Below are 22,589 nucleotides of genomic sequence, written 5' to 3'. Positions count from 1 at the left end.
TCCATCTGCTCTATGCAATAAATAATTCGTCCTAAAGTCCGTGAATACCACATATCCTAAACGCTCAATATTGTTTTATATTTATTATTTGTACAATTTTAGTCAGGTTCATTATTAAAAGGGAAGGGAAGAAAGGGACTCGTGAGTTCCCCCCTCTCTCCCTGAGTGTATGTACTCAAAATGCAATTGTAGCGTTCGAGTTTAGGAAGTGGAAGGCGCAACATCAAAGAGTTATTGCACATGGTACTGCTCGGGAATATCCATACAGTTTGTGTCGCGCCTTCCAGTGGCAAATTATTTGGATGAAGGAGCGCTGGACGTAGAGCTAAGCGACGACTCACAGGATCTGTGGTGCCGCGCGCGCACGCGCACGCGCACGCACATACACCCACACACACACACACACACACAGAGAGAGAGAGAGAGAGAGAGAGAGAGAGAGAATCTGGGCTCATCGATTGTGCATCTAACTCCTCCTCTCCTACACGCAATCCACAGGGAGCCTATATAAACTCTGACAGTTGTCAAGTGGAGAACACTGGCTGTTTGCACTCGGGAGCGACGCAATTTTGGGAGATTTACAGCAATAGATACCCAGAAATACCCAAATAGTAACAATGTCTCATGCATGGGGATACGCACCGGACAATGGTGAGGCGCTTGTGCTCTGTTCTTATCATGACATTAAAAGGAACCTGTAGTACAGCATATACTCTCGGATGAATGAATGAAAAGACAACGGCCATGCATTGATTAATCATTGTCTACATGTATTTTAATGTATCCGTCTTTGACATTGCTATTAGGCTACGGTGCGTCATAACAATCTCACCCGGTTACAGCAAGCTGCAAGTTGATCAAAAATATTTTCAATGTCAATGGAAAGCAATCATTTACGTAGGCTACATTTTTGACAGATACTGAAAAATTATCTTCAACTGCAATGTCCCCACTGTCATTCTAGGACCCGACAAATGGTGTGAAGGCTTCCCAATTGCCAACGGACCCCGCCAGTCTCCCATTGACATCGTACCTGGGGAGGCTGCCTTCGACGCAGCCTTGAAGGCGCTCACTTTGAAGTACGACCCTTCCACCTCCATTGACATTCTCAACAACGGACATTCCTTTCAAGTGACCTACACCGACGACAACGACAACTCAAGTTAGTGTCAATCATTAAGCATGCGTCATGACAGGTGTCTCGAAATGGTACCTTAGAATTGTGGATACTTTGTGCACTTCTTTAATATTAATAATTCATACATTTACAAAGTAACAAATATTATGGGCATGGAATATGGCTGGATGAGACTGTATTCGTTCACCACCCACACACACTATGGCATGAAAACAATAGTATGTCATGGAATTGGTAACGCAACCCCTCACAAACCTTCCCCTGCACGCTAGACCTTTAGACTGGAAGAGCGATTATTAGCGCAAAAAAAAGGCGAAGGTCAGTTTATGCAAATAGGACTGAGTCTGGTTAACCATTAATGTGTCAGGAGTGAATGGTAATGTTTTTAGTAACTAAGTAAAACATGATGATATTTTACTAGTTCTGCTGTCATTATAATTCGATTAAAAAAATAGGCTATTGCCTAATACAGTACAAAAATGTAATGACAAAATCCAGAATAAAAAAATACAAAAACATTTTTTGGGGGGGGGTTTCAAATTCATATTTATAAAATATTGCTGTGAGAAATGTAGAAACTACTTAATCCGAATCTTAATGTATGGTGTAGCATTTTTATATTCCTGTGATTTGTTACACAAGAGATTCTATTGTCTCTGTAATCCCTGATGGCATGTGATCCTAGCATTTTATTATATGCAGCATTAGGCCTATATGTCAGGGGGGTTTATTGATATTGAATTGGTAATCCTCTATTTATGATCGCCTTAGTGCTTACAGGGTAAATGTTTCATGTTTATTGTGTTAACGTAATGGAAGCTCATTTAAATTGAATGCCAAGTTCATATTCAAACACAAATATAAGCTTATGCCTGAAAGAACAAATGACTGTTAGTCATACCTGTCTGTGTGTAGACCTACATTGGAAATTACGCCATCATAGCTATAGTCTAAATCTACCCACAGGGGGTGGTCAATGTCAGTCTCCTAATGTAATCCTGTATCAGAAACCTGTATACACTCACACACTCACACCCTCTGCTACTTGTCAGAAAAGTCTCCACCTTCTTATTAAGCAGAACCAACTATTGTAAATCGTGTCCTCAAAATAATTTTCAAAGAGAACCTATAGGCTATAGCCTATTCGGTCAGCATCAACTGTGACATCACGTGAGATGGGAATAGACTAATTAGTCAAGGATTACCTGCCGCCACTAAATTGGTATAAATAGATGACTGTGTCAAAGGAACAATACCTGGAAAGTATTTTAAGCTGACCTTGGGTTTGCTGATTTTCGGTCTGGATTACGCAACAGGAACTGAGTCTGCTTCTTCCATCAAACAGGAAGTCTGTGTCTGTGTGCTAGTGTGGGGGAGAGGTGGGGATGGCAGGGACACGAGCGGCTTTTGCATTGCTCTCTTAATATCGTTCTGGCATGACGTCTGTCAGTATGTCTGTCCACATTATACCCGTCAAGACAACTCATCGCATTGTGTCTTGTGACACAATTTCATCATGGACCAAAGATTAAAATGTTATCTCAGTAAAAAAAGGAACATGGTGTATTTTGAAATCTTATTATGAAAGCATAATGATCCTGTTCAAAATGTGAACATCTCATGTGTTTTGTACATGCAAGTCTTGTAGTACTATTATACAAAGTGGACTTAAACTGGTGTTAGGTAGTACTAACTCGGGCCACATAACAGGTTGGCCCATTGCACTTATACGTGTTTATGTTTTCTGTGTTCGGTTGGCAGCTCTGACAGGGGGGCCCATTTCAGGGACGTACAGGCTAAAGCAGTTCCACTTCCACTGGGGCGCCAGCGACGACAGGGGTTCTGAGCATACCGTGGCCGGGACCAAGTATGCTGCCGAGGTACTGACACTGGTCACACACTTGATTTGAATCCCTTAGTTTCAACACAAGTTTGAATGGTATGCATTAGTAGTGCAACCCACAGTATTTGGCAAGCCATCAATATGTTTCTTTTAGTTTTTTTCATAAATGACTTATAAGGGTCAGTGAACTTTCAGTTCATGGAGTGAAAATGTTCGCTTGACATTCAATGAGGAATTTCTGCCAATTCGTGAATTGAATATCAATTTATTTCATGAATTGACTTTGCTGAAAGGGAATTGACTTAAACCCTGCTTTTCAATAAATATTGTGTAATTCAGCAAAAAGCCTCAGCCATGCAACTTCCAAATTGGTCTAAACCCCTAAACCCCACTGTACAAAAGACCCAAGGCCTAGTGGTAAGAAAATACTCCCTAGGGTTGCTCACTGCTTGTGTCCTATTTCTTTATTTTAGCTCCACCTGGTACACTGGAACACCAAGTACCCCAGCTTTGGTGATGCTGCTAGCAAGTCTGATGGCCTTGCTGTTGTAGGAGTCTTCCTCCGGGTGTGTAGCAATGAACTCAGCCATTTTGCTGTATACCTTCAATTGTTTTGACTTAGATTATTAGTTAAAGATAATATAAATATGTTTTCAAGTGCAATATTTTGGTCAAATTATCATTATTATTTGCCGTTTATGTGTGTTGAATTTGTCTCATTAGGTTGGAAATGAAAATGCCAATCTTCAGAAGGTCCTTGATGCTTTTGATGCCATTAAAGCCAAGGTAAGTCTATCTGGAGCAAGCATTGTAAGTGGTGCTACTGCTAGCATGGAACCTGTCATTCTCTGAGCCAATCCCTGACCTGCTGATGTAAACTTGTCATTTGCCTCCCTCTTTGTTTACAGGGCAAGCAGACCTCTTTCGAGAATTTTGACCCCACCATCCTGCTCCCCAAGTCCCTAGACTACTGGACTTACGACGGCTCCCTGACCACACCTCCTCTGCTGGAGAGTGTCACCTGGATCGTCTGCAAGGAGTCAATCAGCGTCAGCCCTGCCCAGGTATGATAGGTCACGACCTCATTGAGTAGTAAGGGATTGAATTTACACTCTGCAGCTACAGTATACTGGCTTTGTTCCAATAGTCTGGAATAGCCTCCTTTCTTAATCTCTTCCTTGATTAAAGAGTCTGCTTGACAACTATAATGTGTTGTAGATAAGAAGATTTGATAGTTGAGCAGCATATAGCTGCTATTTCTGCAGTCTTTTCTCCTATTTTAGAGTAATGGGACACGTAATTCCAGGTCATTGAGGTCGTTCCCGGTTCTCCACCAAAACTGAAAAGATTCCTATGTGCCTGTCCAGCTGGACGTTCTGTTGGCCAAAAAAATAAAGTAGTATGTGGGAGGTCTGTTTATTTCCAGTGGACTTGAAAATGCCCCTACATCAACCTCAACCCACACATTTTCATACAAGCATAGTCATGTTGAGAGTTCCTGTAAAATGGCAGCCCACGTCTTCTCTAAACCCTGCCCTTGTGGCTTGACTCACTTGTGACCATGTAACACTGCCCAGTCAAATGTTTATTTTATACCTTTGCCTGGGCGTCTCAAGGGTGAACAGGGAAATGTACACATAGGCTTTAGAGGGGGTGCCGTACCAGGCAGAGACATAAGATATAATATAAAATAAATTATTCATACAGTAAATATCATGAATTGTAACAGAAACACTTCAGAAGAAGGAACATTGTATTAAGTGTTTATCAGTAGCTAATGATGCACTATTAGAAGCTACTTGAAGATTAGAACATTTGGGTGGATATTAGTTTAATAAGAACTTACTTGTCTCCCGTGATCAAATGTCAATCCCTGAGGGTGAAAAATAAGAGACTTGTTTCAGGGGTTGCACTATGTACTTTACAGTATGTCCAATGGCTGTAGCCACGAACTTGTGACCTCTTACTAATTTATTGGCCAAAATGAATGGCAAATCTCTTAGATGGGTCATTTGACTGTACTTCTCATTTGTGACCTCAATCTCTTTGTCAGACTTAAGGCATCAACAGAAAGACACTAAGCTTAATTCCATGAATCACTGTTTAGGAAAATCATTTAAATAGAGAAGTCCCACACAACCTTTGCTTTACTTAATGAAGGCTACCAACTGTATGACTGGAGATGTATTGGGGTGAGTGACAGGGACAGGAGGTAAGGAGTATAACTCTATCTCCTCTCTCTCCTTTCTCCTCTGACAGATGGGCAAATTCCGGAGCCTGCTTTTCTCTGGAGAGGGCGAGGCCGCCTGCTGCATGGTGGACAACTACCGCCCCCCTCAGCCCCTCAAGGGCCGCGCTGTGCGTGCATCCTTCAAATAAATCCCCCTGCCCCCCCAATCCCCTCCCCTGCTTAGTGAGACACCCAGGCGTGCCTCCCCTGCAGTAAGACTCAGAGCACATGTACTGTATGTCTGCCCTTACATTTTTTAGAAGGATGAAATCCCTCCTTTCCTGTCTCCCCATTCCTACCAGTGCAGGGTTGCCCTGCTGTGATGTGACGTGGTAAGAGGAAACAGTTGAGGCATTGACCTTTTTTGTATCCCCTCTCCTCTCTTGAGTGATAACAAGCCAGAGAAGCCCTGATGTACTTCACAAGAGAAGCACTCCACAGTGGTGGCTATAATGTGACAGATTTACCGGGATTTCGCCTGCGGTGCCAATGTTGTAGACAGCTACTGGGCTCTGTAGTTTTTCATAGATAGAGAGGATGTGTCAACAAACAAACAAAGCTTGCGAAGAGGCTAAGACTATAGAAATGTAGCTGGGATCATGTAATGGATGATTCAGTTGGAGAAAGACAAGCAGACCTGACTAGCAGTCAGTGGCAGGCCTGGGGTGGATGAAACTGCTTCACCATCTGTGAGTAGGGCCACACACACACACACACACACACACACACACACACTGCCAGTCTGTCTTTAATCTCTGATTGACTGCCTGCCTCAGGATCACGGCAGCTTAATGAAACACAGTGGTCACTTCCATCACACCCAATTGAACCAGAACATCCTCCTCTGGAACACACACACACACACAGGCCTACAGTCATTGACCTGCACATTGATTTTCATACTTAGCATGCCTACAGTGCATACACAATATACAGACACACATTGACATACATACAAGCACACACACATAATTGGAGGTTACAGCTACAAACTGTTAGCTATTGTGCTCTGTCATGACAATGACTTTGCATTCCTGTGTTTTTATAGCAAAGCCTCATCTTCAATCATTTGTTTTATTTGTTTGTTCCTCTTGGTGTTATTAGCAATATTAATGGATTTATTTTTTCAATATTTAAGTGATTCCTGACTTGTGTTTTGCAACTGAAAGCTCCTCTATACTTGTAGTATTGTCTTGATGACATGACAACAGGAGGGTTAGGTTATGACCCTTTTCAGACATTATGAATTGTGTAATGGAATATCCGTCTAAGCATTGTTTTGCAAGCCCCTATGTATTGTGTTGTAAGGTTTCAAACGCACAGTCGCCTTGTGCGATGCCATAGGGCACTACAGCCAAGGAAGAATCAACCCGCCAACTGATAAGCTTTGTAGTGTTAGTGGGGTGTCAGGTCCTTTTAGGCCAGATTACTAATGACGAAGGGTCACCTTTAACTTTGGGACCACAGAATCATGCTAATTTTTTTTTTAAATGTTGAATGCAAGTGAAATTATGAATCATGTCTGTCAAAAACAGATGACTGTATTTGATAATGAAATTGAGTTTAAAAGCCTTATGCAAAGCACAAATTAAAGGGCCACCCAAAAACAGCAAGACTTACTCCCAGGAAGTGGAAGTTTTATCAGTTGAATAAATATATTTTATGACTATTTTTTTTTTTGTCTCCGTTGTACTTTGTCTACTTCACAACCAGACAGTTAGGGCTTTATTCAATCAGATCCACTTTATCCGACCTCTGCATAGTGGTTGGTGGAACTGAGTTAGAGCTGTCAAATCCACAAGCGTCTCTTGACATTATACCTAAAGCGGACATTGTCATTGGCTGCACAGAGTTGCATTAAAATAATTCCCATCAGCCTTTGAACACTGGAATGTGAGAAGTAATCTACACCTCCATTAGGCTGATTGAAAATCATTAAATGAAATGAGAATTTCTATCATTATTTTTATGTAGCCTACACTTTCTTGTTCTGAACTTCTAACTCAAGTTGGCTTTGTGACAACGATCAAGACTGTGTCTTCATGACAATGGTCAAGAGGAGCTACTCACTAATTTGACAGCTCCAACGCAGTAAAACATTAGCAATGCGGGTGTCGGCTATCGCCGGTTAACGCTTGATCTGATTGAATCCAACTCTCATTCATCACTTACATGAGGAAGGTTGGAAATTGAGTTTACCAGACGGTTTCAATTTATTTACTTCCTGGGCAAAAGCTCTTAATCTAAATAAACATCTAAATCTAAATGGAGCTTTTAAAATGTTAGGGGCCATTCAGTTAGCTTGCCCAAACTCCTAAAGACATCCACATGCTAGGTTTGGTTTGCTCTTAGCAGAATTATCTGCACACTCTATCTTGCACTGAACCCTAGAGCAGTCTCTAGACTACACTCTTAGAAAAAAGGGGTTCCAATAGAGTTCTTCAGCTGTCCCGATCAGGGAACCCTTTTTGACTCCAGGCTGAACCCTTTTTGGTTCCAGGTAAAACCATTTTGGGTGGCCATGTAGAACACTCTGTGGAAAGGGACCAAAATGGGTTCTCCTATGGGTACAACTGAAGAACCCTTTTAGGTTTTAGATATATTTTGTACAGTATATACAAACACCAAATACACACTTACTCGCACACACTACATTGACACTCTCACACAAAACACACACACATTCACATACACTACATATGCACACACACACGACACACAGCATACCGACACAACAAAAACACACATACATACACATTACACACACACACACACACACACTTTTACACTCATCATTTGCTACAGCTACTCTGTTCTTTATTTTACTCTTATCTATTTTGATGCTTAGTCACTTTACCTTTCCTTCTGGTACATATCTACCTCAAATACCTCAAACCTCTGCACATTGATCTGGTACTGGTACTCCCTATATATAGCTCCATTCTTATGTATTTTATTTTACTCCTCATGTGTTACTGTTGAATTTTTAATTGTATTATTCTTTTTTTAACTCTGCATCATTGGAAAGGGCTTGTAAGCAAACATTTCACGGTAAAGTCTACACCAGTTGTATTCGGTGCATATAACAAATAACTTTTGATTTGATTTGAATGTCTGTGCCTCGTGTAGTCAGTTGTCATTAGTTACTACAGTCACAAAGTCATAAACCCCGCCCATTTCTACAATTTCTCTTCTTAAAATGTGATTTTAAACCAAACCTTAATGCTAGCCTTAACTGCACTGCTAACCTTATGCCTAACCCTAACCTTAAATTAAGACCAAAAAGGGCTGTGCAACTAGAGGAAACTGGCATTCTCCCTTAAATACATTTGCTTGAAAAACAAGAAAAAAGCAGCAATATTACTGTTTGTCTCTCTTGAGGTGCCGTAGCAATAATACAGTAACACTTCCTTAAAATAGTCTATCAATCTAAGATAAATCAAGAAATCTGTCATTAATTTAGAAGTTTTTGTAGAGGAGGTCTTCGTTGCAAATTTTACATCTAAGATGTTTGGTGCAGAATTTCTCAAGTGAAAACGTGCATGAAAACTAGTAGTCTGTTGTTGAATGACAACAAATACTAAATTGAAGAATCCCTACTTTTGACCAATCACAGACGAAAGGGCGAAGACTTTGGCTACCAAAATTTGGCTTACCTCAAAAAAAATTTGCGTGCTCGAACTGCCTAAAAAGAAACTTCTGAACGCTTCCGAACAGAAAAACGAACTAGAACGTCACAAAATGTTGTGTTCAGCATGAACTGTTTTGACTGGGAAGCATATGGTAAGCTTAAGACTGTAAATTAGACGCAGGCTCAGATTGCTCTCACGCTCAGAAGGTCTCATGTCAACTAGTAAACAGTGTGACTCTTGTATACTTCCCTCATATGTTCTCATGCCAGCTGTTCACTAGTTGATAGGAGTGCATATTATGACTCCAGAATCTACAGGACACTCCACGACCTGTTAACTACTGACACGAGAGCTGTCCAGAACTTCACATGACTAACAGATTACCTTTGACCTATATCATCACAGATCACAGCTAGGTCCTGATCAGAGGGACTGGCCAACGATGTCATATGATCCAACTCAACTATGGGAGCACCAAGCAGGAAGAGATCCAAACACGGATGAGCTTGGGTTACTAACTACCTCTTAATTGATCTTGGATAAGTGGTTGCAAAAGTATTCACCCGCCTTGGCATTTTAACTATTTTGTTGCCTTACAACCTGGAATTAAAATAGATCTTTGGGGGGATTTGTATCATTTGATTTACACAACATGCCTACCACTTTGAAGATGGAAATCATTTTTTATTGTGAAACAAACAAGAAATAAGACAAAAAAAACATAACTATTCACCCCTCCAAAAAATCCATAACTATTCACGCCTCCAAAGTCAATACTTTGTAGAGCCACCTTTTTCAGCAATTGCAGCTGCAGGTCTCTTTGGGTATGTCTCTATAAGCTTGGCACATCTATCCACTGGGATTTTTGCCCTTCTTCAAGGCAAAACTGCTCCAGCTCCTTCAAGTTGTATGGGTTCCGCTGGTGTACAGCAATCTTTAAGTCATACCACAGATTCTCAATTGGATTGACGTCTGGGCTTTGACTAGGCCATTCCAAGACACTTAAATGTTTGCCCTTAAACAACTCAAGTGTTGCTTTATCAGTATTCTTAAGGTCATTGTCCTGCTGGAAGGTGAACCTCCGTCCCAGTCTCAAGTCTCTGGAACACAGAAACAGGTTTCCCTGAATAATTTCCCTATATTTAGTGCCATCTATCATTCCTTAAATTCTGACCAGTTTCCCCGTTCCTTCCGATGAAAAACACTGTGGGGATGGGGTTCTCGGGGTGATGAGAGGAGTTGGGTTTGCGCCAGACATAGCGTTTTCCTTGATGGCCAAAAAGCTGAATTTTAGTCTTCTCTGACCAGAGTACCTTCTTCCATATGTTTGGGGAGTCTCCCCCATGCCTTTTGGTGAACACCAAACGTGTTTGCTTATTTTTTTCTTTAAGCAATGGCTTTTTTCTGGTCACTCTTCCATAAACCCCAGCTCTGTGGAGTGTACGGCTTAAAGTCGTCCTATGGACAGATACTCCAATCTCCGCTGTGGAGCGTTGCAGCTCCTTCAGGGTTATCTTTGGCCTCTTTGTTGCCTCTGTGATTGAGTTTTGGTGGGCGGCCATCTCTTGGCAGGTTTGTTGTGGTGCCATATTCTTTCCATTTTTTATAATGGATTTAATGGTGCTCCGTGGGATGTTCAAAGTTTCAGATCTTTTTTTATAAACCAACCCTGATCTGTACTTCTCCACAACTTTGTCCCTGACCTGTTTGGAGAGCTCCTTGGTCTTCATGGTGCCGCTTGCTTGGTGGTGCCCCTTGCTTAGTGGTGTTGCAGACTCTGTGGCCTTTCAGAACAGGTGTATGTATACTGAGATCATGTGACAGATCATGTGACACTTAGATTGCACACAGGTGGACTTTATTTAACTAATTATTTGACTTCTGAAGGTAATTGGTTGCACCAGATCTTATTTAAGGGCTTCATAGCAAAGGGGGTGAATACATATGCACGCACCACTTTTCCGTTTTTTATTATTTTGGATTTTTTGAAACTAATTTGAAAAATTTTACTTCACACATTTGGACTATTTTATGTATGTCCATTACATGACATCCAAATAAAAATCAATTTAAATTACAGATTGTAATGCAAAAAAATAGGAAAAACGGCAAGGGGGATGAATACTTTTGCAAGGCACGGTAACAAATCTATACTTGAATCAGTGAAACAGGTTACTAAATGTTAACTGATCTTGTCACGTCCTGATCTGTTTCACCTGTCCTTTTGATTGTCTCCCCCATCTCCAGGTGTCGCTTATTTTCCCCAGCGTATTTATCCCTGTGCTTCCTGTCTCTGTGCAAGTTTGTCTTGTATGTTTCCAAGTCAACCAGCGGTTTCCACATTCTCCTGCTTTTTGCATTTTTTTTGTACCCGCCTGCCTGACCATTCTGCCTGCCTTGACCACAAGCCTGTCTGCCTTGACCACGAGCCTGTCTGCCTTGACCACGAGCCAGTCTGCTACTCTGTACCTCCTGGACTCTGATCTGGTTTTGACCTTTTGCCTGTCCACAACCATTCTCTTGCCTACCCCTTTTGGATTAATAAACATTGTAAAACTCCAACCATCTGCCTCCTGTGTCTGCATTTGGGTCTCGCCTTGTGCCTTAATAGTACGAACTGGCCACCAACGCTGTCTTCCAGGCTTTGGCCAATGATGTGCTTCGGGACATGCTAAACCGGTTTGTGTGCATCTACCTGGACAACATCCAATTATTTTCCCGATCTGCCCAATAACATGTACTCCATGTCAGACAGGTCCTTCAGCGCCTCCTGGAGAACCAATTGTTCGTGAAAGCTGAGAAGTGTGAGCTCCACTGCGCTTATATCACCATTCTGGGATATGTCATTGAGGGCAATGTTCAGAAGGATCATGGAAAGGTGAAAGCAGTGGTGGATTAGCCTCAACCAACATCTAAGGTTTCTACCACCGTTTCATTTGGTATTACAGCACCCTTGCGCCCCCCCCCCCCCCCCCCCTCTCAGCACTCACCTCCCCCAAGGTACCATTCAAATGGTCTCTAGCTGTCGACAAAGCTTTTGTGGATCTGAAGCATCGGTTCACCTCAGCACCCATCCTCATCCATCCGGACCCCTTGCGTCAATTTGTGGTGGAAGTGGATGCTTCGGATGTTGGAGTGGGGGCCATCATGTCCCAGCGATCTGACCAGAAGCTTCATCCCTGTGCCTTCCTGTCCAATCGTCTCAATCCTGCTGAGAGGAACTACGATGTTGGCAACCGAGAACTCCAGGTGGTGAAGATGGCATTGGAGGAGTGGAGAAACTGGCTGGAAGGAGCAGAACAGCCGTTCTTGGTCTGAACTGACCATAACTTGGAATATCTTCGTTCAGCCCTGCGCCTCAACTCAAGGTAGGACCGGTGGGACCTCCAGTTTACAAGATTCAACTTTACCATTTCCTACCGTCCTGGGTCTAAAAATGTGAAGCCTGATAATCTCTTCCGCCTATACAGTTCCTCTGCCACACCCTCCGAAACATTCTCCCTACCTCATCCCTTGCTGCCACTGTGGATTGGGGTATTGAGAATATGGTTAGCGAGGTGCAACGCTCCCAACCTGGACCTGAAGGGGGCCCGGCTAACCGGCTGTTTGGCCCTAACCCAGTCTGGTCCCGGGTCCTGGAATGGGCTCATTCCTCCAGGCTGACCTGTCATCCAGGGTCCCGTCGTACACTAGCCTGCCTTCGACAACGTTTCTGGTGGCCCACAATGGTCCTTGACGTCTCTGCCTTCGTCACCGCATGCATTGTGTGTGCTCAAAACAAGACTCCACGGCAAGCTCCTTCTGGCCTCTACCGGTTCCTCATTGTTCCTGATCTCATATATCTGGACTTTGTCACTGGGCTCCCTCCGTCTGATGGCAACACTGTCATTCTGACGGTAGTCGACCGGTTCTCCAAGGCCACCCATTTCATCCATCTCTCCAAATTACCTTCTGCCAAGGAGACGGCCCAGCTTATGGTGCAGCATGTCTTCCGGATCCATGGACTCCTGGTAGACATGTTCTCCAATTGGGGTTCTTGTCTCAGTTCTGGAAGGCATTCTGCACCCTTATTGGATCGTCGGCCAACCTGTCATCCGGATTACATCCCCAAACTAGCGGTCAGTCGGAGCAAGCCAACCAAGACCTGGAGACCACCGTAAGGTGCCTGGTCTCAACTAACCACACTACCTGGAGCCGTCAACTGGTCTGGGTGGAGTATGCCCGGAACACTCTTCCCAGTTCTGCCACGGGACTCTCCCCTTTCGAGTGCTCCATGGGGTGTCAGCCTCCACTCTTCCCTGAACAAGAGCAGGCCAGCGTACCCTCGGCCCGGTGTATTCATCCCTGTGTTTCCTGTCTCTCTGTGCCACTTCGTCTTGTATGTTTCCAAGTCAACCAGGATTTCTCCCATTCTCTTGCTTTTTGCATTCTCCTTTGTTTAGTCCTCCCAGTTTTGACTCCTTCTCTTTTCTGGACTTTGTACCCGCCTGCCTGACCATTCTGCCAGCCTTGACCACGAGCCTGTCTGTCACTCTATACCTCCTGGACTCTGAACTGGTTTTGACCTTTTGATCCATCAAGGCATGCTCTACAAGGTATCGAAAGCATTCCACAGGGATGCTGGCTCATGTTGACTCCAATGATTTCCACAGTTGTCATGTCGGCTTGCTGTCCTTTGGGTGGTGGACCATACTTGATACACACGGGAAACTGTTGAGTGTGAAAAACCCAGCAGCATTGCAGTTCTTGACACAAACCGTTGCACCTACTACCATACCCTGTTCAAAGGCACTAAAATATTTTTCTTCACCCTCATGTGAAGGGACATGTACTCAATCCATGTCTAAATTGTCTCAAGGCTTAAAAATCCTTCTTTAACCTGTCTTCCCTTTATCTACACTGATTGAAGTGGATTTAACAAGTGACATCAATAATGGCTTTGGTAGGCCACTCAAGGACATTCAGAGACTTGTCCCAAAGCCACTCCCGCGTTGTCTTGGCTCTTGAGCTTAGGTCTTTGTCTTGTTGGAAGGTAAACGTTCACCCCAGTCTGAGGTCCTGAGTGCTCTGGATCAGGTTTTCATCAAGGATCTCTTTGTACTTTGCTACTGTCATCTTTCCTTTGATCCTGACTAGTCTCCCAGTCCCTGCTGCTGAAAAACATGCACACAGCATGATGTTGCCACCACCATGTTGGGATGGTGCCAGGTTTCCTCTAGACGTGATGCTTGGCATTCAGGCCAAAGAGTTCAATCTTGGTTTCATCAGACCAAAGAATCTTGTTTCTCATGGTCTGAGTCCTTAATGTGCCAAGCGGGCTGTCATGTTCTTTTACTAAAGAATTGGCTTCAGTCTGGCCACTCTACCATAAAGGCCTGATTTGTTGGAGTGCCGCAGAGATGATTGTCCTTCTGGAAGGTTCTCCCATCCACACAGAGGAGCTCTGTCAGAGTGACTATAGGGTTCTTGGTCACCTCCCTGACCAAGCCCCTTCTCCTCGATTGCTCAGTTTGGCCAGGCTGTCAGCTCTAGGAAGATTTTTGGTGGTTCCAAATTTCTTCCACTTAAGAATGATGGGGGCCAACGTGTAACCATCGTGCAACCTTTAACGCTGCAAGCATTTTTTGGTACCCTTCTCCAGATCTGTGCCTCGACACAATCCTGTCTCTGAGCCCTACGGACAGTTTTGCATTGTCAACTGTGGGACCTTATATAGACAGGTGTGTGTGTGCCTTTCCAAATCATGTCCAATCAATTGAATTTACCACAGGTGTACTCCAATAAAGTTATAGAAGCATCTCAAGAATGGAAACAGGATGCACCTGAGCTCAATTTGGAATCTTATAGCAAAGGGTCTAAATACACATTATTTTAAATAAATGTGCAAAAAGAATTCTAAAAAACAGTTTTTGCTTTGTCATTATCGGTATTGTGTGTAGATTGATGAGGGGAAAAAACAATTGAATCAGTTTTAGAATAAGGCTGTAACAAAATGTGGAAAAAGTCAAGGAGTCTGAATAATTTCCGAATGCACTGGATACACATCAATTACACAATACATGAAAAGCGAACGCAAACCCTGAAAAGCAAAACACAATCATATGAAACAGCACATTCTTCAGTAAAAGGTTCTCTAATTGCACTGGATGCACCAATTCCACCAACTATAATGAGTTTTAGAGGTAATTCCACATGAGATGCGCAAAAAAAGCTAAAAGCAGATTGACCTAACACGGTGGAGATTGAAGGGATCTCCAGGGTTAACCGTCCCTGATTCCGGGTCTGGCAACGTATACGTTGGTAAGGTATGGCGGAAGTTTATGCAAGAGGACTTTATAGACAAAAAGAGTGCAATGCATTGGTCTATGAGACTTCAAAGAGGGCCAGCCTACTTTCTGATACAAAATGTATTTATGTGTACTGAACCTATTGCCCATAATAAAGCGCAATGTGCTATGATAAAATGTGCCCAATGGCTTCAATACAGTGACAGCTGCATTCATATAGACAATATTTCCATAGTCAATAACTGCATCGCAGTGCTAACTGTGCCACTAGTGATCCTGGTTCGAGTCCAGGCTCTGTCGCAGCTGGCTACGTCTGGGAGACCCATGGGGCGGCGCACAATTGGCCCAGCGTCGTCCGGGTTAGGGGAGGGTTTGGCCGGCCAGGATGTCCTTGTCCCTTTGCGCTCTAACGACTCCTGTGGCGGGCCGGGTACATGCACGCTGACACGGTCACCAGGTGTACGGTGTTTCCTCTGACACATTGGTGGGGTTGGTTTCCGGGTAAGGTGGGCATTGTGTCAAGAAGCACTGCGGCTTGGCTGGGTCGTGTTTCGGAGGACTCAATGCTCTTGACCTTCCCCTCTCCCGGGTCTGTAACAGAGTTGCAACGATGGGACAAGACTGTAACTACCAATTGGATACCACAAAATTGGGGAGAAAAAGGGATTTAAAAAAACATGCTTTTTTAAATATTTTTTCTTCTATCTAGATGCCCAGATATTTATAAGTGGGAAAACGATCAATGAGGGCAAAATCTTAAGTACGTATGCATAAATCATCAGTGATTTGGATGATTTACGTGATTTGGAAAATAACATAGATTTACATTTTCAGTTCACCAAAGGCTTTCTGCAGGGGAATATTGCAGATTGAAGCTCTGACAGAGCCTGGTCCGCTGTGGGGGTAATAGCATATACCACAGTGTCATCTGCATACAGGTGAAAGTACATTTTTGTACAAATAAACCAACATTGCTAATATATATGGTGAAACGAAATCCCTGTGGGACACCCTTTGTTATGTCCTGATTTAACACCATCCGTAAACACACACTGTGTTCTGTCCTTTAAACAGTTTTCAAACCAGCTACAGCAGCCTGGTCCAGACCAATTGATGAAAGCCTTTGAATAAGTAATGAGTGTCCACAGTGTAAAATGCTTTAGACAGGTCAATAAAAAGGGTTGCAAAGTGTTTCTTGTTATCCAAACAATTAAGAACATAATTTCAAACCAACGAAGTAGCAGAGATGGTGCTATGATCTGGTCTGAAACCTGAATGGTGTACATTTTGAATACATTTTGTAGTTAAAAAGGATCTAAGTTGAGTATTTACAAAGGATTCTAGACATTTTTGCTAGACAAGAAAGATTGGAAATGGGGTGATAACTATTTACGTCACACGGGTCACCACCTTTGTGAAGGTGGAGTATATGGGCCACCTTCCAGAACCTGGGGATGGTACCAGAAATAATTATAAGGTTAAAAATATGTGTTAAAGAATTTGCAATCAGAGGAGAAGAAAACATCAGCAACAAAGAATCAAGCAAATCAGCTTACTTAAATCTTGCACAAGGCATCTAGCATATCACAAGTAGAAAGTAAAATATAAAATACAAATATTCACTAGAAGTTGGAACTTCCATTGAGCCAACTAGAGGATGGGAGAGGGGAAGGCAGTCGACTGGTTGACCTGGGTCAATTAAACCACCATATCTTTCTAATAAAAAGCCTGCCGAGATAAATTGCTGATAAAAAGCATCACTTATCTCATTTATCTTCGTAACGATGCCAGAGTTTGACAACTTGCTTAGGCAGGGAAGGAGAAATTTCCACGCCTCAGTGCATTAACTGTTTTCCTAAATTTGTCTGAGATTTTTGCTATCTTGATTGAGGAAGTGCATCTATTTAGGAGCTACACAACAAATACAGTATGTCTTTAGATCAGATGTGACATACTGTATCATGTCCCCACACCCCTCATGAAAAAGTGCTAATGAATTACTACACAAAACCTATTTGTGCAGTAGTGACTGTGAAGAAAGTTGTAGGGAGTGCATGGTGAATGTGCAGTTTATGCACTACTCAAGATACACAAGTAGAGTTTTGTAGTTTTCAGTAGGAAAACGGTAGGGTTTCCAGTATTAATCAGTTGGAGATTTTTACTTCCTGATGTTGGTAGTAAATACAGTAAGTACTCAAAACACTTTACTACACAGGCTTGACAATAGTAATCAGGTAGAGTTTTTACTATTTGATGTGGGTAGTAAATAACAAGTAACAACACTAAAGCCAGACTACACCAGCTTATCACGACCGTAGAGGAAGACAAACAAGGAGTAGTTGGTTGTTGTTAGCTAGCTACTGTTTTGGACAATTCCGAATGAAGTCATCTTCCTTCCTTCGTCGTCCTGTATTTCATAGCCCTTCTACTGGCACCATCTGTAAGTTTAACTTTCCTTTATGTTTCATGGATATTTTCATGTCATTGCATAGCCGTTTATATAACTTTTTACCACAAAAAATATTGATATCCAAAACGGTCTTGTGTTTAGCCTAGCTGTTTGCTAGCCCCATTGAGATGTCGCTATGTGGCCTCTGTTAACTTTGCTAACTAATACGTTTGTGTGTCTGTATGCAAATGTGAAGCGTCCCAATTTATCACCCATTACTACTTAAATTACTACATAAATCACTACTGGTTTCCTACACATCTCAATAGCAATCGAGTAGTAAAACCAGTAGGTTTTGTGTAGATCTTGTGTAGTAGAGCTGAGTGGTGATTCAGTAGTACTTTTTCATGAGGGACTTCTCTGATAATGAATCCTTCATACTCAGATGAAACACTATCAAAGAGGTGTCAGGGAACAGGCTCACCTCCTCTCACTGAAGTTAGAGATATTTGTGGGTTTCTCCTCCACGCTTGAGGTACTGGCCAGGAATGTGTTCTTTCCTGGTCCATTGGGATAGGCTAAGCTTGCAGGGGTCAGTCCAAACCATGCTGAGCTTAGAGTTTGTCTGGCCCGTTCCCCAGTGCTTCCCCAGTTACTGCCAGTAAACCAGTCAGTCTGCCAGCAAGACTCCAGTAAGCAGTCTGGACTCCGATCTATAGGTCTTTTGTTGCTCAGTCATTCCAAATTTGAGATACTACAACATATTTTACAGTTTGTTCTCCTTTTTCAAATATAGTACATACATTAGACAGACTGCATAGAGGTTTATTGTTTGTTCATGTTATTGGAGGAGATCTGGAATGATGGTAGCAGAGAAGCTTAGAGGGAAGAGAGGCTTAGAGAGAAGAGGCTTAGAGAGAGAGACAGAGATAGAGAGAGACAGAAAGAGAGGGAGAGACAGAAAGAGAGGGATAGAGAGAGACAGAGAGAGACAGAGAGAGAGAGAAAGACAGACAGACAGACATAAAGAGAGAGAGAGACAGAGAAAGAGAGGGAGAGACCAAAAGAGAGGGAGAGAGAGAGAGAGAGAGAGAGAGAGAGAGAGAGAGAGAGAGAGAGAGAGAGAGAGAGAGAGAGAGAGAGAGAAATAAAGAGAGAGGGACAGAAAGAGAAAGAGAGACAGAGACAGCGAGAGCGGGAGAGTGAGAGTGAGTTTAAAAATATATATATATATGTCACAGTATCTCCATTTTGAAATATCCTCTGCCTCAGCCTCTTTCAACACTGTACTGGCTCTCTTTATATCTCCTGGTGTTATGACAGCTGGGCGAGAGGAAAGATCCTGCTGGGTACCAATGTAGCTAGCGCAGCTGAAATCATGCTTATTTATCTTTCTTTGTCTCCTTCATATGACAATATGAGAACAGTACAGTACAGAGGATTTCCTGGTCACTCATTCAGTCTAGTGCTTCTCTAGGTCACAAACTCTCGGTGACATAATAGATTTGATATGGTGTACATATAACGTGGGGGATGTAAAGATGTACTATGCAGAAATCCGCCATTTCCTGGTTGCGAAAATTCTAATAGCCTAATTTCAGTTTATTTGACAAAACAAGCAAGTATAGTGTAGAGCAGTGGTTCCCAAATGTTTTATAGTCCCGTACCCCTTCAAACATTCAACCTCCAGCTGCGTACCCTCTCTAGCACCAGGGTCAGCGCACTCTCAAATGTTGTTTTCTGCCATCACTGTAAGCCTGCCACACACACTATATGATACATTAATTAAACATAAGAATGAGTGTGAATTTTTGTCACAACCCAGCTCGTGGGAAGTGACAAAGAGCTCTTATAGGACCAGGGCACAAATAATAACATAATAGTAATCAATTATTTTGCTCTTTATTTAGCCATCTTACATATAAAACCTTATTTGTTCATCAAATATGGTGAATAACTCACCACAGGGTAATGAGAAGGGTATGCTTGAAAGGATGCACATAACTCTGCAATGTTGGGTTTTGTTAGAGAGAGTCTGTCTTAAATAATTTTCCACACACAGTCTGTGCCTGTATTTAGTTTTCATGCTAGTGAGGGCCGGGAATCCACTCTCACATAGGTACGTGGTTGCAAAGGGCATCAGTGTCTTAACAGCACGATTTGCCAAGGCAAGAAACTCTGAGAGCAACCCTATCCAGAAATCTGGCAGTGGCTTCTGATTAAATTAAATTTTCACAGAATTTTCCGCTTGTTGCAATTTCGATGAGGCTCTCTTGTTTAGATATTGGTAAGTGGACTGGAGGCAGGGCATGAAAGGGATAACGAATCCAGTTGTTTGTGTCATCCGTTTCGGGAAAATACCTGGGTAATTGCGCACCCAGCTCACTCAGGTGCTTCGCTATATCACATTTGACATTGTCCGTAAGCCTGAGTTAATTTGCACACCAAAAAATCATACAATGATGGAAAGACCTGTGTGTTGTCCTTGTTAATGCAGACAGAAAAGAGCTCCAACTTCTTCATCATAGCCTCAATTTTGTCCCGCACATTGAATATAGTTGCGGAGAGTCCTTGTAATCCTATATTCTTATCATTCAGGTGAGAAAAAAACATCACCCAGATAGACCAGTCGTATGAGAAACTCGTCATCATGCAAGTGATCAGACAAGTGAAAATTATGGTCAGTAAAGAAAACTTTAAGCTCGTCTCTCAATTTTAAAAATTGTGTCAATACTTTGCCCCTTGATAACCAGCTGCCCATATAATTGTATAATGCAGAAAATACACGAGAGTTCAGGGGCCTTGCTTTAACAAAGTTAACCATTTTCACTGTAGTGTCCAAAACATCTTTCAAGCTGTCAGGCATTCCCTTGGCAGCAAGAGCCTCTCGGTGGATGCTGCAGTGTACCCAAGTGGCGTCAGGAGCAAGAAAAAGCACATTTCTTGCAATTCTTCACTTTTTGTCATGGGGCAGGGATTTTTTTTACTGTTTTCTATCTTATCTCGTGCTTTTGTTCACATTTTGTCATGAGGCTGAGAGAAAATGTTACAGTTTTAAAGCGAATTTGCTATCATATATGATCCCACGGAAGCTCACAAAGTCCCTATCACAGGACATAAAAACATGTACAAATCCACAATTCAATTAAACAGAGGCTTGAGTCACTGCATACACACAGATCAGATCAATATTCCGCACAGGCAAAGAACATGTGTTGTGCAACACCTCGGGAGGGTGTACCCAGGGACAAGGAGAGTGGGTTCAACAGGCATACGGGCAACCTTGCCATAAACACATTTACGACCCATGGAAACACTTCTGAATTTGAACTAGCCCAATAACCCCACTCCCATCCTCCCTGCGCATGTCAACCTTCACAAGGTAATCTCTACAACAGGGATGGGCAACTTTGAAGGGGGCCACAAAAAAAATCTGAATTCATCATGAGGGGCAACAGTTGCTCATATGGCAAGCAAAATATTTTAGTGCCCTACCCCCCCGCTTGTCAGCAGCACTAAGTGGGGCCGCCAGTTGCCCAGCCCTGCTCTAGAACGGCAGGAACAGGCAGGTTAAATACTGAAGGCCACACCTTTAATTACAATCAAGAGTCTCATACACCTGGCACTGACCGACTGCATTCACCAACTCAACAGTTCCACCCTGTTACATACATACTATACAGTACACATGCCTGTGGCTCAAATGCATTACAGCAGGGGTGTCAAACTCATTCCATGGAGGGCCTAGTATCTGTGGGTGTTTGGTTTTTCCTTTCAATTAAGACCTAAAGTACCAGGTGAGGGGAGTTCTTTACTAATTAGTGACCGTAATTAATCAATCAAGTACAAGGGATGAGCAAAAAACCTCCAGACACTCGGCAAACAATGAGTTTGATACGTGCATTACAGGCGAGACCAGTTTGACAGAAAAAGTACGAAAGACAGATTGATTTAATAGAACCTTACATATAGACCGAGTGAATGCATGGAGTTTAATGTTTATGCTCAGCATACAACAACCATATGACACACACCACTGTCAGTAAATCACTCTTAATCCTTCCAACCTTGTTTCAGTACTGCCCATTATTGTAATCTAGCATGCCACATATTAAACGGGCAGTTTACACCCATTCACACAGAGCTTGTCACAATTTTCTCTCATTCACACTTGCATTATCACAAATACACACAGTTACACAGATAGCTGGATTGAATGGATCTACTGCAATGCTGGGTGGATGGTGCATGGCCAATAAACCTGACGGTGCACTTCTCTGTGACTAACAACCAGAGTGAAACCCAACACTGAGTCAAGGACAGGGAACCAGGAACATCCATCTCCCCAGGCATTAGAAGGCAGCCCAGCCTAGCACTCAGTCCCAACCACACTGCACTACAAAACAGTTTCACCCGGAACTCACACTGGTTACTCCCTTCACAGGCATTAATTACAAATTACAATTACCAAAATCACGTATCAAAATAAAATATAATAGATATTTGCAAAGTATTGTATTTCATTAAAACACATGTATTTTAAAATACATAAGTACATTTGCTTTGTGGCAGGCCGAACAGCAACAACATTCTCAGTAATGGTTACAGAAACGTCTTACTTTCTATGACTGTGATATGTTGTTGTCTATCTATCTTGGTTGAATGCACTGTCACTCTGGACAAGAGTGCTAAATGACCAAAATGTAAATGTATAAGTGAAAATGAACAGCTGTAAAGCACACTGGGTATTGTCATTGGTCTTGTTTTTCGGAGCGGGGAGTGCATTAGAATGATACTCAGCATGCTTTGCAATTGTTCATTTTTACACATTTACATTTAGTTCATTTAGCAGGCACTCTTATCTCACCATAGTGCCATAAGACTTTTGAGACCAATGTAGGGTGAAAAGGGGCCCCAGAAGGCCAAACTGCTATAAAGAAATGGTATAGAAAACTATTTCGTATTTTAAAATACAAATGACAACTTTCGAAAGTATCTTGTTGCATTATACATTGGAGTGTAGTTCAGCCCAGGGCAATACAACACACAAAATAATCAGAAGTAATTAAA

The 22,589-nt window shown here is 42.5% G+C and overlaps 1 protein-coding gene across 1 annotated transcript; it reads left to right on the top strand.

The window, feature by feature from the left end:
* Positions 1–412: 412 nt before the first annotated feature.
* LOC139367123 (carbonic anhydrase 1-like) lies at positions 413–6,694 on the top strand. The gene is made up of 7 exons (XM_071105182.1): positions 413–651; positions 965–1,162; positions 2,900–3,018; positions 3,455–3,547; positions 3,705–3,767; positions 3,890–4,045; positions 5,241–6,694. Exons 1-7 carry the CDS (start codon positions 618–620, stop codon positions 5,358–5,360), a joined length of 783 nt encoding a protein of 260 aa, XP_070961283.1. The 5' UTR covers positions 413–617; the 3' UTR covers positions 5,361–6,694.
* The last annotated feature ends 15,895 nt before the right edge of the window (positions 6,695–22,589 follow it).

This window comes from Oncorhynchus clarkii, chromosome 15 (genome assembly GCF_045791955.1).
Source record: "Oncorhynchus clarkii lewisi isolate Uvic-CL-2024 chromosome 15, UVic_Ocla_1.0, whole genome shotgun sequence".
NCBI lineage: Eukaryota > Metazoa > Chordata > Actinopteri > Salmoniformes > Salmonidae > Oncorhynchus > Oncorhynchus clarkii.
Note: the sequence above shows the minus strand (reverse complement) of the source record. Positions and strands in the feature narration are given on the sequence as shown.